This window comes from Pyrgilauda ruficollis, unplaced genomic scaffold (assembly GCF_017590135.1).
Source record: "Pyrgilauda ruficollis isolate IOZ18807 unplaced genomic scaffold, ASM1759013v1 scaffold21, whole genome shotgun sequence".
NCBI classification, from domain to species: Eukaryota; Metazoa; Chordata; class Aves; order Passeriformes; family Passeridae; genus Pyrgilauda; species Pyrgilauda ruficollis.
Genome location: NW_024520318.1, coordinates 4,312,987 through 4,328,130, shown reverse-complemented (window position 1 = coordinate 4,328,130; position 15,144 = coordinate 4,312,987). Strand labels below are relative to the sequence as shown.

Below are 15,144 nucleotides of genomic sequence, written 5' to 3'. Positions count from 1 at the left end.
CTGGTTGTCTGGCCATGCAAGAACCTGCTTCTCTTTTCCCTCCAGGATCTGACAGTGTTGTATCCCAGGGCTCTTCCTCGCCACTAGCACTCACTCATCACTGAACCACTTCCTAGAAACTTCTAGTGTTTTACCAGCCAGACTTCTGGCAGGATTTTATTAATCAGAAATACTCATTTCTTGTTCTTCCTGCTTGTCTCTGTCCCACCCAGAAAACACCCGTTGGTGAGCACAGTGCATTTCATTGAGTCAGATGAACCTTCTCTCACCATCAGCTGGGCTGACTCCTGCTTGAAGCCTCCAGGAAGCCCTCAGGCAGGGGGAAAACAAGCCAGCAAGAGTAATTAATTGCACCTTTCCAACACTTTCAGTAGCTGAGGTGTTGTGGCCATGGCAGGACCTTGTAACTGCATCCCAGTACCTGGCTAAAGCCAACCCTGCTGTTGGGGCTTTTCTTTATTCAAAAATTAAATGTTCTTACTCTCAGCTTTGAATGGTCACACACAAGAGGTGAACAATTGGATGATTTGCACTTGTATTTTCTCTTTCAATTCAAGTAAGATGCAGTTACATGATGCAGTTGACTTGACATGAAGAACACAAATCTGCCTTACTTGTGGTTCTCTTGGGGGCACTGGGAAGCACTTGTGGCTGCTGGGGTCTTCTAGGGAGCTCAGCTGTCCTCCCTCTGTCACAGCTGAAGGGCTGCTGAAACAATTTGGAGAGCAGGCAGTGCATCATAGTCTTTTCAGAAAGAAGTACTTTGTTTTCTCATTTCTCTTTTGCTATTTATGTAGTCCCTGTGAGATGTTCTGAAGTATATTTTTCCATGACTGAGGTTTCCTGCAAATTGATTTTTTTTTTCTGTGTCCCACCCAGTGTTAAGTCTTACCAAGAAAGAAAAGTAGATGACTCATGGTGGCTTTAAAATCTCTGTGGTTAGACCTGATCTTGCAGACTTTTTGGCAGCAGTTATGGCAAATGAGCCATTTTGTTCACCAGGAGAAAGAACTGGCAAGATGGGAACTGCTGTCTGAGCCTGTTTAGCCTTTTTTACTTCTCTCCCAAAACTATTGCATTTTTTTCCTGCCAAACAGCTCTTTTTGTACATGCAGAAAACTCTCTGCAAACACTTTCTGGGCAGTGCTGCTCCAGAAGGTCATGGCAGTTGAAGGAAAAATAGTCTTTAATTTTTGCCTCATTATGTGCTGAGGTCTGGAGGGTTAAGCTTGTAAGTCATAATATTAATACTCTGATTTCCTCTAGGAATTTGTGGGAAAAATACTGTAAAGGAGTTTCAACAAAAGGAGAATTAACTGCAGGGTGTCTGCCTTGGCCAGACACCCGTGTTGCTTGTAAGATTCTGGAGATCTGGGTGGGGGAGAGGAGAGAGCAGGCAGCTGAGGCTTGATTTGAGCTCTGAGATGAGCATCATCTTTCCCTGCCTGCCATCAGCAGGCTCCTGTGCAGGCTTGATCGAGGCATTGTTTCTCCCTTCTAGGAAAATGGTTAAAAAAAATTTGTCCACAGCATCTATTTTGTTCTAAGCAAGCTGTCAGTATTGTCAATGTATGTAAATGAGATATTTTGCATAAATTTGCAGGTGTTTAGTTGTATTTAAGAAAGAAACATAAGGGAGCTATTCTGTTCCTGCAAGTTACTGCTTCATAACAGACAATTTCTTATGAAATTTGCCTGGATTTGATCTTAGTCTGAAACCTCAGCCATCATCCCAGAATTATTTGAGAAATCAGAACCCAATTACTGTAATTAATTGTCCTTAATTTTGATAGTGAATCAAACACTTTAAGGTTTGATAGAAAAACTAACTTTTCACTAGCTTGAGTACCCTGTGTCCTAGGTGCTGTTATGTTCCCATGTAGGGTGTCCATGGGAGAGGCTGGTTTGCAAAGCCCCCTGGAGCCCTCTGTGAGGTCTTGGGGACAGCATCACCTCTGCCCTCGAGCTTGGTGTAATGGTTTCTCTTAGTTACCTCTGGGACTTCTCCAAGCCAACTGTTTTCTTCTTGTAAACAAGACATTCACAAATATTTTTTTAAGCTGGCCACAGAAAAGGAAAATGCACTTCTTGTGAGACCTTGGTGTTACTCTAAATCTCTGATGAAGCTGTGTGGGGACTGGTTGGAGATTTCTGGGTGTGAAAGGGAGACTGAAGGCTGGTGTCTGCCCGTGTCAGTGCTGGCTGTGCTGAGGAAAAGCAGCTGTTCTTGGAAAGGTGGATCAGGAGCACACATGCACCCTCCTGTTGTCACCTCTGGCACTTGCTGTTGCTGATTTTTTGGGAATGATGCCTGATTGTACAACAGCCTTTTAGTGCTGGGTGTCCCAGCTCGATGGTGGGAGCTGCGGCCACTGAGCACTGCAGCTTTAAGAGTAGACTGGAAAATAACTGAAGTCAAATGAGGACAGAGACATCAAATTCTCATGGAGCTTATCAGCCAGAATGCATCAAACACATTTAAAAGCGTTGCTAAATAAAACATTAAAAATCACTAGGGAGTTCAGTTTGGAAAGGTGCTGAATCCAAGTTTGCACGCAGGAGTACAGGAGCATTTTGGGGTCTGCATCTCTTCATGGAGCTCTGCACTTCTGGCTCCAGCTTGTCAGTGACAGTGACAGTGCTTTCAGGGTGGTGCAGGGTCCTGTTTGGGATGGGGAAGCAGCGGGATTCTGGCTGAGGAGCAGAGAGAGGAACTGGGACATCCCCTTGCTGTGACAGCCTGGTGACCCCGAGCAGTTCCTTTCACACCCATCCTGTACTTTGGGTTACCAAAGTCCACCCCTGGCACAGCATGTGCACAGTCAGCAAAAGCTTGGCAGAGGCTGATATTCAGCCTGAGCAGTCACAGGGCTGGTTAACACTGCCAGGAAGGATCAGCGTGGGAAGGCACTGTGCAGGCACCTGTGTGGACCTGCATGTGGGTCCCAGCCCTGCACTTGGAGCTGCCTCCAAGAGGGACAGAAGCATCAGTAAAACTGTGGTAGTGGTCACCCTGCAGTGGTTGTCCTCAAAGCTGGTGGTGGTGTGGGCAAGCCGCCCTGGGAGGTGAGCCTGTGCCTTGCACTCCCCAGGCAGGAGAAGGAGTTGGACTTGGCTGCTCACGTGGGAGCATTTGAGTTGTGCTGTAGTGGGAACTACACTGACAGTGGGACTGTTTAGTGGGAGGGTTGCTTTCCTCCTCCATCATGGCCCTCTGCTCCTGCCAACTGTTTGGTTTTTTTTCAATGGAAATTGTTTGAAAAGTTCCATTAGGGCAAGCAAACTCCCAAAAGTCAAGACAATAGAAACAGCATTTTATTGAAGTGTTAAATTTTTAGTTAAACAATTAGTAAAAATATGTGGTCTAAATCTGCTACTCCTCGTTGCTGTGATACCTGCAGGAATTACTCGTTTCTTTGAGCAGGTCACAAAAAAGGTCAACAAAATCACCTCTCTGTGCTTTCACATGGAAAAAAGCAGAAGAAAAAGAAGAAGAAAAAGAAAAGTCGTGTTCCCGCTTAATGGGAACAGTTCAATCAGCAGCAGGGTGGCAGCGGGAACGGGGACATTGACCTCCTGACACATTCCTGTGCTCTTTGCTGTGATCTGGAGCTGCTGCCAGGAGCCAGTGCAGGGCTGAGATCCTGTTGCAGTTGCCGAATCCCTCCTGAGCACAGGCTGCAGTGCTTTCCCCGGAATTAGCTTGGCTGGTAGGAGATATGTGAAGATATGTGTTTGCATTTATCAGCTGCCACCTAACCCCACTGTGGGAGGGAGGGAGGGATGGAGGTGTTGGGCTGTGTGCCAGCATGCCCGCTTGTCTCGGAGCTGCCGGAATTCCCTGCGGAAATGTGGCTTGGCAGGTGGCAGTTGCTGGAGCACACGTGGCACTGGGAGATACCAGAATAGTGTTGAGTGATGTACAGGACGTCAGCCCTGTAGATATCTATACATTTAGGTCACAAAATACCTGCTCTATTTGTGTGATGTGTTCAGCTATAGATAAGAGCTGCAGCCATGTGTATCATCCTGTGAGCACCGTGATGGTCCCTGTTATCCCTGAACCTCATGGAGATGGTCACTTTAAGCATCCTGTGCATTACACTATCACTTTGGCGAGCTCCTTGCTTTTAGGATTTTATATAAAGCTTTTGTGAGCTCTGTCTTGTCTATCAAAACTTGTGTGTCTATCAGCACCCAGAAGTGCTGCATGCTTTGGCCTTCCTGCTGTTTGCTCTTTGCAGCAGGCAGTTTTCCAATCAGCCTTTCAAATCAATCCTCTTTTCCATCAGCCCAGGATCTATTGACCACTCTTTTGTATCTTGGTTGTGTGGTTTGGGGATGCTGAGATGGAGCTGATCCCCAAGGTGCTGTCACATAGTTCCCTTGCCTGCCTGCAGCTGTAGTGCTATTGGGTCTCTAGGGGTGAGTAACCAGGTTCCAGAGGCTCTGGGCATCCCCTGTCCTGGTTTTCAGGGGTGTTTTGTGCAGTGCTCCTGGGTTTAGGGCTGCAGGGTGTTTCCCATGGACCACATCAGGGAGTGCGGGACTGGTGGTGATCCCCGAAGGATGCACAGCCCGAGGTGTGACTGCTGTGTTTAAATACTCTTGTCCATGCCTGAGGAATCCAAAACAAGGTGATGAATTAGTATTTGTAGGGCCAGCCTTAATTACCAATAAATACCTAATGACTGGCTTCCTGGGGAGGCTGCACTTCCTGTGGCAGCCCAGGGAGCAGGGATGGTGCTGCTGGGCAGGGGGAGATGGAGCACCAGTACATCAGCATGAGATCAGCTACTGCCTGTCTGAGGATGTTTATGTTTTCCCTTTACTGTTCTGTAAAGCAAATGAAACGAGTCCTTGGGAGGTGCCTGGCACTTAGGCTGGGCCTGGGTGTGGGGCCAGACCAGCACGGAGGGGCTTTCTGGCTGAGGCCGTGTTAGTCACCAGTGCCTTACCTCATCCTTTCCCTTGACCTGCCTGGCTTTTCTGTGTCCTTTTCTCTAGCACAAGTGCTGTGGGATGGATGCTGCAGAGCCCTGTCTGGAGGCAGAACGGGCTCTGCCCAGTGTGGATAGTGCAGCAGGGACTTCCGAAGATGAACCTGTTGTTTCCAGGCCATCCCAGCCTTGAAGCATCTCGTGTCCTGTTGCAAGCAGGCTGTGTGGATTCCTGTGACTTTGCTGTTCCTGTACAGGCTGGTGGCTTGGCAATAAGCCTCACGTGGCAAGGACTGTGGAAATCAATAATGCAGAGCCAGGGAACTGCGCTGCAGGAAGCACTAATTGGTTTCTGCTTTTAGAGGTGTTGCTATTAAATGTGGGCACTTTGTGGGGATAATTGTTTTGGAAACAGTATTTTAAAATATTTTGGTTTTATCAGGATTGGGCTAAAGATAAGCAAATTAGGTCTGGATGATGTTTCAATGTGTCTATTGTTGATCTGAATTTTTATTTCAATTCTCCAGCTCCTGATCTTTCCAGGGTAGGAGCAATGCTTTGGTTCTTATTCAAGGACTGTTTTGCGTGTTTTAAAAAACAAACCCTAATCCTTTTGCACTGCCCCTGCAGTATGAGCATCCAGAAGGGCAGATTTTCAGGAAGTGTCTGCATTGCTGTTGCTGGCTGTTGGCTCCTCTGGCTATATGTTTTCCATATACTGAGCTGAAGAACAAGGTTAAGGCTGAGAATTTTTCAACCCTACTGTCTTTCAGTTTCATAGTTAGGAAATGTAACATGCTCTCTACAAGAGCCCTGCATGTTTTCCATGTACTGAGCTGAAGAACAGGGTTAAGGCATTGCTGACCATTTTTCAACCCTACTGTCTTTTAGTTTCATAGTTAGGAAATGTAACATGCTCTCTACAAGAGCCCTGGGTTTTTGATTAAATATTGAGGGAAAGATAAAATCAGTGTGTGTCTATTTTGCTTGGTGTGAGTATGAGAATTTTTCCTGGGCTGGAAAAGCAGGATGCTCTTTGCAGGTGCTGGCAGGGATCCTGAGCACAGGGAACACTTCCTAACTGTGGTGGAGGGCTGACCCCTGCCCAGGGCTGCGGAAGGAAGGTGTGCCAGGGCATAAATTGGGGGTGCTGACAAGCCCAGATTCTCCTTGGAGAGGCAAATAACTCCTCAGAAATGGCTCTTATCAGATGAGAGTATTTCTCCAACACGGAGTGGTCCAAAGCTAATTTTAGGTTTAAAATGGGAAGAATTAGGAAATATTTACATGCAAAGAGTCATCACCACTAGACAGAGCAAAAAGCTGTTGAGGGCATCGTGCATGGGAATTCCTTGGAATTTCATTTGGGCTCTTGGTGCTCCTATTGCACCCAGGCTCCTGGCAGCAGCAGGAGGAGAGAGAGAATTTACAGCTCTGATTCTTTGGGCTTTATTTTGGTTGTTTGTTTGTTTGTTTTCTGTTTAATGACCCCATTTCACTGCCCTGTTTTGGCCTGAGCCTGTCTGTTCTGCTCCAGGCAGCCTGGGAGGTTTTTGTGTGTTCCACCATGGGCGCTGCCTGCAGGAGAAAACCAAGTATGGGAACAGAGGTCACTTGTCACAGCCCTTGCCAAAAGGTCACTGTACTGGGAGAGATGTCATGAGAACAGGAATGAGATCATTTTCAAGGATTATAGTGTTTCTCACCATAGGGATAAGAGTTGATACAGAGCATCAAACCCTGGGAGGCATTAGCAGGAAATGTCTGTTTTTCCTGCATGTATTTTCTCTTCTCTGCTTACCATTTTTTCCAAATTACATTTTTTCTGGATTTCATAGCTCTTTGTGGTACTTTTCAGTATCGGAACCTCATTAAGGAGCTGTGATTGTCTGAGCTTGTTTCAGATCTGCCACGATACAGAATAAACTTAGGCTGACCAAGTTTTAGGTAGTCTGTGCTATTACCAGCTGCATACATTTTCACATCAGGACGTAAGTGTCTTCAAAACACAGAACTGTTCATGAATATTTACAAAAATATGTATTTTCTGCCTTCCAGTTCCCATGCCTTTAAAGCTGTGCTTTTGTTGTCCTGTGCAACAAGTAGAAAAAAATTCTCTTTAGTGAAGGCTGAGATGGTCATATGATCCCTGAAGTAATAACTTGGGGTTAAAGCATAACCAAAATAGCAAATAGCAAGTAGATATTGGGCTTGCAAAGTTGCAGGATGGAGCTACAGGTTTGCAATACATTCACAAGGGCTCAGAGATTAATACAGTTAATTTCTATTTTTTTTAGTCATTGTTCCTACATTTGAAGTCTTGGCTGATTCTTGGTGCAGTCACTATTTCCAGTGTATGTATTTTACTAGTTCAAGAGATTTGGGGCCTGTGTGCTGTGGGGACAGCCTGGGACAGAAGGCAGAGAGCTTAAGTGGTGCTTCAAGAGGAAGTAATTAATATGAGAATTGGGCTGGACAAGGGCAGTGTCAGCTGTCTTTATAGGGTTTGTAGGGTTTATAGGGTTTGTAGTATGTAAAAATCTTCCAGTTTTTAATCATCTCCTTATTTCCTTGTCTGTTCATTCTGTCCAATGTTTTCCTTTACTGCTGAGTCTTTTCATTGTGTTTTCCTTCTTGCTGCTTTTGCCCAGGCAGACTGTGAGCCGGATAAAGCTGGAGCAGCACCTTCCCTCTGTTCAAACACAGGTTGCCACACCAGCTCCTGGCTGCCCCAGCAGCAAGTTTGGGGTGTGGATGCTGGGGTACAACTGTTCCCCTGCCTCCTCCAAGCCCTGGGGGCTCTGCAAATCCCTCCTCAGGCAGTGCCCTGCCTTTGCCATTAGATAGGGCTTTCTCCCTAATCTCTGCTTTAAACCAGCTGTTAAACTGAAAGAGAGTAGATTTAGATTAGATATGAGGAACAAATTCTTGCCTTTGAGGGTGCTGAGTCGTTGGTTGCCCAGAGAAGCTATGGATATCCTATCCCTGGAAATGTTCAAAGCTAGGTTGGATGGGGCTTGAAGGAACCTGGCATAATGGAAGATGTCCCTGCCCATGGCCAGGGGTTAGAACTGGATGATCTTTAAGGTCCTTTCCAACCTAAACTATTCTGTGATTCTAATTCAGAGCACTTCTCCCTTGTCCACTCTGCTCACAGCAACCTTCTGCAGGCTTGCAGTCTGCTGTCACATTTCTCTGCCTTCTCTCAGTAGTGACACTGTTCTCACAGGTCAAATGCTTTAGGTCTGAGTTTTCCTGTGTTCTGCATCATCTCTTCCTTCCTGGCTCACAGGCAATAGTCCTGTTTGTTCATCTTGGCACCGGTTCTGTGTTTGTTCGGATTGCCGGTTCTTGACTCAGTCAGACCCTGGTTTTTCTCTTTTGGTTGTTTGGGTTTATTTTCCTTTAAAAAACATGATGCTTATTTTCTGTCTTGAATGGCAACAGCTGATACTGAAATGCAGCAGTTATTTCTCAGAAGTTTCATCCTGTTATTTGCAGTCCCCTGTGATTTGCTGGTATCATTTAAGTTGGGTGTCAGAGGTTTAAAATTCCCTTCTCTAGTTCCTCAGCAGTGCCAGCAGTGAGTGGCACTGGACAGACAGGGTGTAGCCTGCCTGTTTTGTGGTAAAATCCTGGATATCCATGTCTGGTGCCTGTTTGCACCCAGCCTGTTGCAGATTAACCCAGGCATTCCTCAGCTTGCCCATGGGAATGCAGAGAGTGTCCGCAGGGAAACTCTGCCCAAGAGGTTAAATAGCTCTTGTGGAGCAGGGCCCTGTAAAGCAATTTGGCAAAGTTTCAGAGAGGTGTGGTATGTCCTGTCTTTCCAGCTGACCCCAGTGCCATCTGCCCTGTCCTGTGTTGGGTTTGCCCTGTGTCCTCTGGCTCTGCAGCAGCCAGCTGTGACAGGGAGCGTGGCCTCTGGCCAGGTTTGTGGGGCTACTGACAGGGCCACGGGCAAGTCACATTTTCCTTCTCAACCCCAAAATTTGTCTCTAATCTCGATGGAGGAATCTTGCTGCTGGGACTGACTCAGGTCCATCTGAGTTTGGACCCTGCTCTATCGCAGGATTTGTCTGTGCCAGCTGTGAAAACAGCTTTAGCTTTATAAAAAAAAAAATCTTGAGTTATGGAGCCCTGCTGCGGTCCCTTGGAAATAATCATTGCATACACTGGTTAATTGTTTATCCATTAACCAACTGTGTCAATTAATCTGACAAAGAGCCCAGCTGTACCTGGCACGATGGGGAGGAGAGGAGAAGGAGGAGGAGGAGGGAGGATGAGCATCTCCTCTCTCTGTTGGCTCCTCTCTGTTGCTCTTCCTGCAGCCCTGCTGATGTGATATGTATGTGCTGGTTTCCTATAAGTGTAATTGCTGGCATGGCACTTCCAGTGTGTGTTTGGGCTTGTGTTCTTTCTGACTATGGAAAACTTCTTTTGGAAAAGGCATGAAGTTTCCATGAAGTAAAAGCATCTTCTGATGGAGGGAAAAATATTTTGTTTCTATATGTGAATGCACACAGAAATACAAAGCAAGATGCTGCTTTATTTCCAGCTAGAAATACACAAAAAAAAAAATCTTTGCATGAAGTACTGAGTGGGAAATAGGATTTTAATGTATTAGTGCAGAGTGAGGCTCTGGGCTCCCTCCTGCCATCCCCAGGGTTATTTGGGACAGCCTGGTAGCATGGCCTCCCTTGGGAATGCTGTTTATGTATGCCTGCTTTCCAGGGAGAAAATCAAACATCCAAAGCTAGTCTATATCAGGTGGAATGACTTCACTCCAAACAAATGAAAATGTACCTTCTGCTCTCTGAATAATTGAAGTCCCCTGCAGTACATTGTTAGAATAGGAAAAGTGTAAAGCTTCCAAGAGGGAGAACTGGCTTTCCATGAAGTGGTGACAGGGGAGGTGTGGGACAGTGCCAGTGCCAAATTCCTGCTGCAGAGAGGCTGCACAGGCTGGGTAAGGTAACGACAGTGGGGTGAGAACAGTTTGATAATTGAAACAAAATAAAATATAGTAATAATTTTAATGAAAAGGGAATAACACTGATGGAAACAAGTGCTGCATAATACAGCAATTGCTCACCACCCCCTGACCAGTGCCCAGCCCCCAGTAGCAGCTGGCACCCCCCAGCCAATTCCCCAGTTGATATCCTGGGAATGGTGTCCTGTGGAATGGAATATCCCTTTAGCCAGTTTGGGTCAGCTGTCCTGGTCATGCTGCCCCACAGCCTTTGTTCACCTCCTTATTGTCAGAGCCTTGGAGACTGGGAAGTCCTTGAATTAGGAGAAGCAGAACTTAGCAACAGCTCAAACATCGGTGTGTTATCAACATTCTTCTGGTCCTAAATCCAAAACACAACGCTGTATCAGCTAATAATAAAATTAACTCTGTCCCAGCTGAAACCCATTGCCCCAAAGTTCATTGTATCACTGGGAAAGGAGGTACCCACATGTGTGTTTATATTTGAATTATTCATGCAGATCTCTTGAAGTGACCTGGGGGCCCTGGTCTGATCCTAAAGCCTTCTGTGCTCTGGTGGCTTTCCCTGCCACTGGTGGAAGGTGACAGAGCCACCCAGGCCCTCAGAGCCCTCACTCCTAAGAAGCTGTTGCTTCTGCGTTTACTTTGGTATAAGACAAGAGATTGACCCAGTTTTTCTTGATTCAAGTCTGTGTGCAAATGGATTTTTTTTTTCTGAAGGCAGCTGCTTCTAGCATGTTTTTAGGCATACATGGTATCAGCCTTATGTAGTAATGAAATAATGGACTTGTTTCAGGAGGAAACAATAATAAAGAATGGTCTTTCAAAAGCAGCTAAACACATGATTTATTAAAATGCTAAATTATTTCCAAGTTACAGCATACCCAGCTCTTGTTGTGGAGCTCACACAAGAATAATTGCCCAGTGTTCTTTGCAGAACTTAACATCAGAAATGTCACACTTTTTTGGAAAAATCATTCTTTAACACAATGTAAGAGCTTCCACAAGTATAAATGGGCATCCTTGTATTGGCTTCTGTAAAATGTTGCCAGTTTGTCCCATCCATATTTTTTCACTGTAACTGTGACATTTATTGTAGAGTAGGACAAAGATTGAAGGGACTTTTTATCATCATCAGGGAGTTGCCCAGGAGCTGGAGCCTGGCTGTGTGCAAGGACCAGCAGCCAGCTCCACAGCCCCATGGTGAGATGCAGAGCCTAGAGGAGGAAGAGGAAGAGGGTTTGCAAATACCCGCGAGCAGGGAGGGCTTGTGCTAGTGTCAGTGGCCGTGCCTCATCTATCGATTTCCTTTTGTTTCCTTATTTTTTTTTGCTTCTTCCTTCCCCATTTTTCTCATGACTCAGGCTCCTGGAATGGATGGGTGGGAATAAAGATGGGAAGTGCTGTAGCCACCAGTGCCCAAACACCTCTGAGTGCCCTGAGCAGGCTGCAGCCTTTCCCCTGGCCGTGTCCCCATCACTAAGGGACAGTGGGCTGGTCCTCTGAAGATGCCTGGGATGTTGGAGGGGTGAGCACAGAAGATGTGGGGTCTACCTTGTTGTTCCTAGGCTTTCTGTGGGGATCAGGATGCTCCTGACCCTAGAGAGGAACCTTTAGAGCTGTAACTTTTGAGCCTGCTGAGAAGATGGAGCCGTGGGAGAGCACGAGGCACGCAGACACCACAGGCGGTTGTGTAAGAAGCATAGAAATAGAGGAAATCTTAATAATGCTGGGAGTTTTCAGCACTGCTTCACTCAAAGGAACAACATGTAGCAAAAACTCCTACTGGTTTTCTGAGTGAGCTTTTCCTCCATGTAGCCTGACCTGGGAAATGCAGCACGGGGTGAATTAAGTCTGGGATTTGGCCAGGCAGTGATATGGTTTGCAGCTTTATGGCTGAACATTTGCCATTGGGTGTGTAGGACAGGGATAGTTGGGGTGAATGTGGGTAAAGGGATGGAAGGAAGATGTGTCCATGCATGGCCAGTGGTTTCCTTCAGCCCTGCATTGCAGGGAAGGTGGTGACAGCTCTGCTCTGTCTCTCCCCAGCGCCCCGCAGCTCCTGAGCGCAGGCCCCTGAGATGTCTCTGAGAGCAGAAAGCCATGCAGCCACATCCACGCTGAAGAAGCTCGCTGCAGACATGAGCAACATCATAGAGAGCCTGGACACCAGGGAGCTCCATGTGGAGGGGGAGGAGGTGGACTCGGAGGTGCTCACTGACCCCAAAGGCACCGGTGAGTCGACACCCGTGTGTTCTCATCCCGTGTCCTGCCTGGGTTTTATCAATCTGTTGGCAGGTAGGCTGCAGCCTCAGGGGTTTTGCCAAGCCCAGCATTGACCCTGATTTAGAACTAGGAGGCTCTTAATACTTGAGCTTCTCAAGTCAAGTCCCTTCTGTGTAACCTTGTCTTTGAGCTCTCCTTAATAAAAATTGCTCTTTTGGTGGAATTAATGCTGCTGTATAAATGCTCCCAAGTTAAAGCATTGCTGTCTGCTGCCTTTCATGCCTTCATGGATTGTTACAAGGCTGTTGAGCTAACAGTTTTGTGGGCTTTGTGGTCCTTGCAGTGTGCATTCCCTTCTCTGCCATCTACCACACCCATGGGTTCAAAGAGCCGGGCACGCAGACGTACCTCACGGGATGTCCTGTCCGAGTGCGTGTGTTGGAAGTTGAACGCTTTACTTCCACTAAGAAGGTCAGAACTTCCAGAGATTTCGTTTGATTTCTGTAGAACTGTATTTAAAATGCTCTTTGTGCCTTAATTTTGTGCTTGCTTGTTCATGGGCTGAGGAAGCAGCAATGCCTGTGTCTCAGAAAATGCTTAAGAGAGAAGGTTATCTGTCTATTTATAAAAACTAATAAAGCAGAACAAGAAATCGTGAGACACAATAATCCTTAAGTAAAGCTGAATAAAGGCTCTTTAGATGAGCAGCTGCAGGAAAATGGCTTATTTCAAAACTTGCATGCCATGTGGTGATGTTCTCCCCTGCAGGTACCAAGCCCCAATGTTTACACCATCGAGCTGACCCATGGAGAGTTTGTCTGGCACGTGAAAAGGAAGTTCAAGCACTTCCAGGAGTTTCACAGGGAGCTGCTGAGGTACAAAGCCTTCGTGCGCATCCCTATCCCCACCAGGAGGTGAGTGTGCGTCCCTGTGGACACAGTGGGCTTTGGGAGATGTGAACTGTTAACTTAATTTGGCTTCACTAGTCCCATTTGCTTTGCTGTAAGGAGGAGAGGGCAGAAGAATTCAGTCTCCATGAATATTTAGCATCTATAATAAAAATACTTAATCTATGTGTTTAGCAGCCATAATCTAAGTGATACAAATATCTCTCTGCTGACGCAGAAAACGTTGTCTCCTGGGTTATGAGCTTTTGAGCTGGATTTGCCTTGAACTTGGGGAAGGGTTATGATAATGCTAATGGAAATTGCTGGAGCTTTGTGGCTTTCTGACAGTGTGGGCAGGATGTGGGAGGTATGGGGGTCCCTGGTCAGGCTGGCCTTGGTACTTGGGATGGCTGGAAATATAAGAGAAAACGGAAAAGAAGTGTGAAGAGAAGTGGTGTAGGTGAGTGAAAGCCTTCTGATGTAGAGAAATGTTTGGATATGATAGGAAAAGTAAAATTATGAGGGGTTAAGAGCTGGAGGAACATAATGCCCTAAAAATAAGATGTAGGCTCCTTTTCCTTATGAGACCAAAAGCTGGCCCTCACAAATCAAACTGATCCTGCTGTGTTGTGTTTTAGTTTGTAAAACACTTGGAGCACGCTGGCTTCTCAGATAGAAAAAATAAAGGCATTGCAGCAGAGGGGTTATGTATCGAGGCATACAGACACTTGCAGCTCTGAGACTTGATGTTGGGGTGTGTTTTTCCCTGCAGTCACACGGTGAGAAGACAATCCATCAAAAGGGGAGAGCCGAGGCAGATGCCGAGTCTGCCGCACACCGCAGAGAGCACGGTGCGGGAGGAGCACTTCTCCAGCAGGAGGGTAAGTGCCACCTCACTCTGGGGGCCAGAGGGATGCTCTGAGGTACAGAGAAGCCTGGCAGGTTGCTTGCAAAGCCACACACCATCAAAAACCTTGTTTGTTATCATTACAGTATTTTGCTTGACAAAGTTTGGCTTTGACAAGTCCAGCTTTAATGCCAAATCCTCTGCTGTGCAATGATGAGGATGCTGCTCCTGGGGTTCATGTGGGCAGAGCTTTCCTCTGCAGTTGAGGAACACCATGATGCTGGGAGTGGTGGTTCCCCTCCTCCCACCTGCTCTGATTTAAAGATAGACAAGGCAGTTTTCAGAGTCAAGTTGCGTGTTGGAGGCAGCCCCGTGGCCATCAAATTCTGAGAGATTTCAGTGCCATCCCCCTCTGAAAGAGGAGATGACAGCCAGGCTATTGATGCTGAAGTGGGTAATTTTAGCCCAGGCACACGTGTTCTGTGTAACTTCATCAGATGTTAACAGATGGGCCCTTCCATGGAGAGGGTGGATGTCTTCCTACCTCTTCATTGCAGCTTTTCTGCTCGCAAGTTAAAAACCCCATGTTTGTTCAGACTGTGCTTCTCTTTCTGCTGCTCCCTCCCTCCCTCCCTCCCTGGGCTTTGTGCCACTGGAACTTCAAGGCCCAGAGGATTAAAGGATTGTGTCTTGTGGCTGTGCCATGCAGAAACCCTACTGTTCACAGCTTCTCTGATGTGTGGGAACTTTGAGGAGAGAGATGTGGCTTTAAAAGAGGAAGAAAACTGTTGTATAGATGCTTTTTATTTTTTAGCCCATGTTTCCTTTCAGTTTGCTTTGTGTCCTGTAGAACTGTGCTCAGTTTCCCATGCCCAGACAGTCTAATTTTTTCTTTTCCCTTTTACCATGAGGATGGTAAGAGATTGCTTCTCCCATAACAGTTTCTTCTCTTCTCCCCTCTTGGCTGGGAGGACAGGCCCAGCCACTGCTCTCTCTGTGTCCTTGGGACAGGACAGCATAGTCCCTGTGTCACTTACCCAGTGAACCTTTTGTTTTGGTTAAACAGGCTCTCTCAGTGCCTCTGAGCCTGTTTTCTCACAAAGCTGATTCCTGTGGGTCAGAAACAATGGGGACTGATTTAGTATTTAAAATTGTTCTGAAACTTTAGCTCAGTCACAAAAGTTGACCTCCAAAATGACCCTGCCACGGAACAGGTCTGCTGGTGGAAGATACAAACACAGGACTATGAAC

General features: G+C 46.6%; 1 protein-coding gene across 1 annotated transcript in view; it reads left to right on the top strand.

The window, feature by feature from the left end:
- Nucleotides 1-15,144, top strand: part of PLD1 (phospholipase D1) — a 61,991-nt gene that overhangs the window by 5,329 nt on the left and 41,518 nt on the right. Inside the window, exons 2-5 of the mRNA XM_041467803.1 lie at nt 11,983-12,168; nt 12,503-12,630; nt 12,928-13,073; nt 13,819-13,927. Of these exons, the coding sequence (XP_041323737.1) occupies nt 12,015-12,168; nt 12,503-12,630; nt 12,928-13,073; nt 13,819-13,927 (537 nt within the window). The 5' untranslated portion in view covers nt 11,983-12,014. The remainder of the gene's footprint in view (nt 1-11,982; nt 12,169-12,502; nt 12,631-12,927; nt 13,074-13,818; nt 13,928-15,144) is intronic.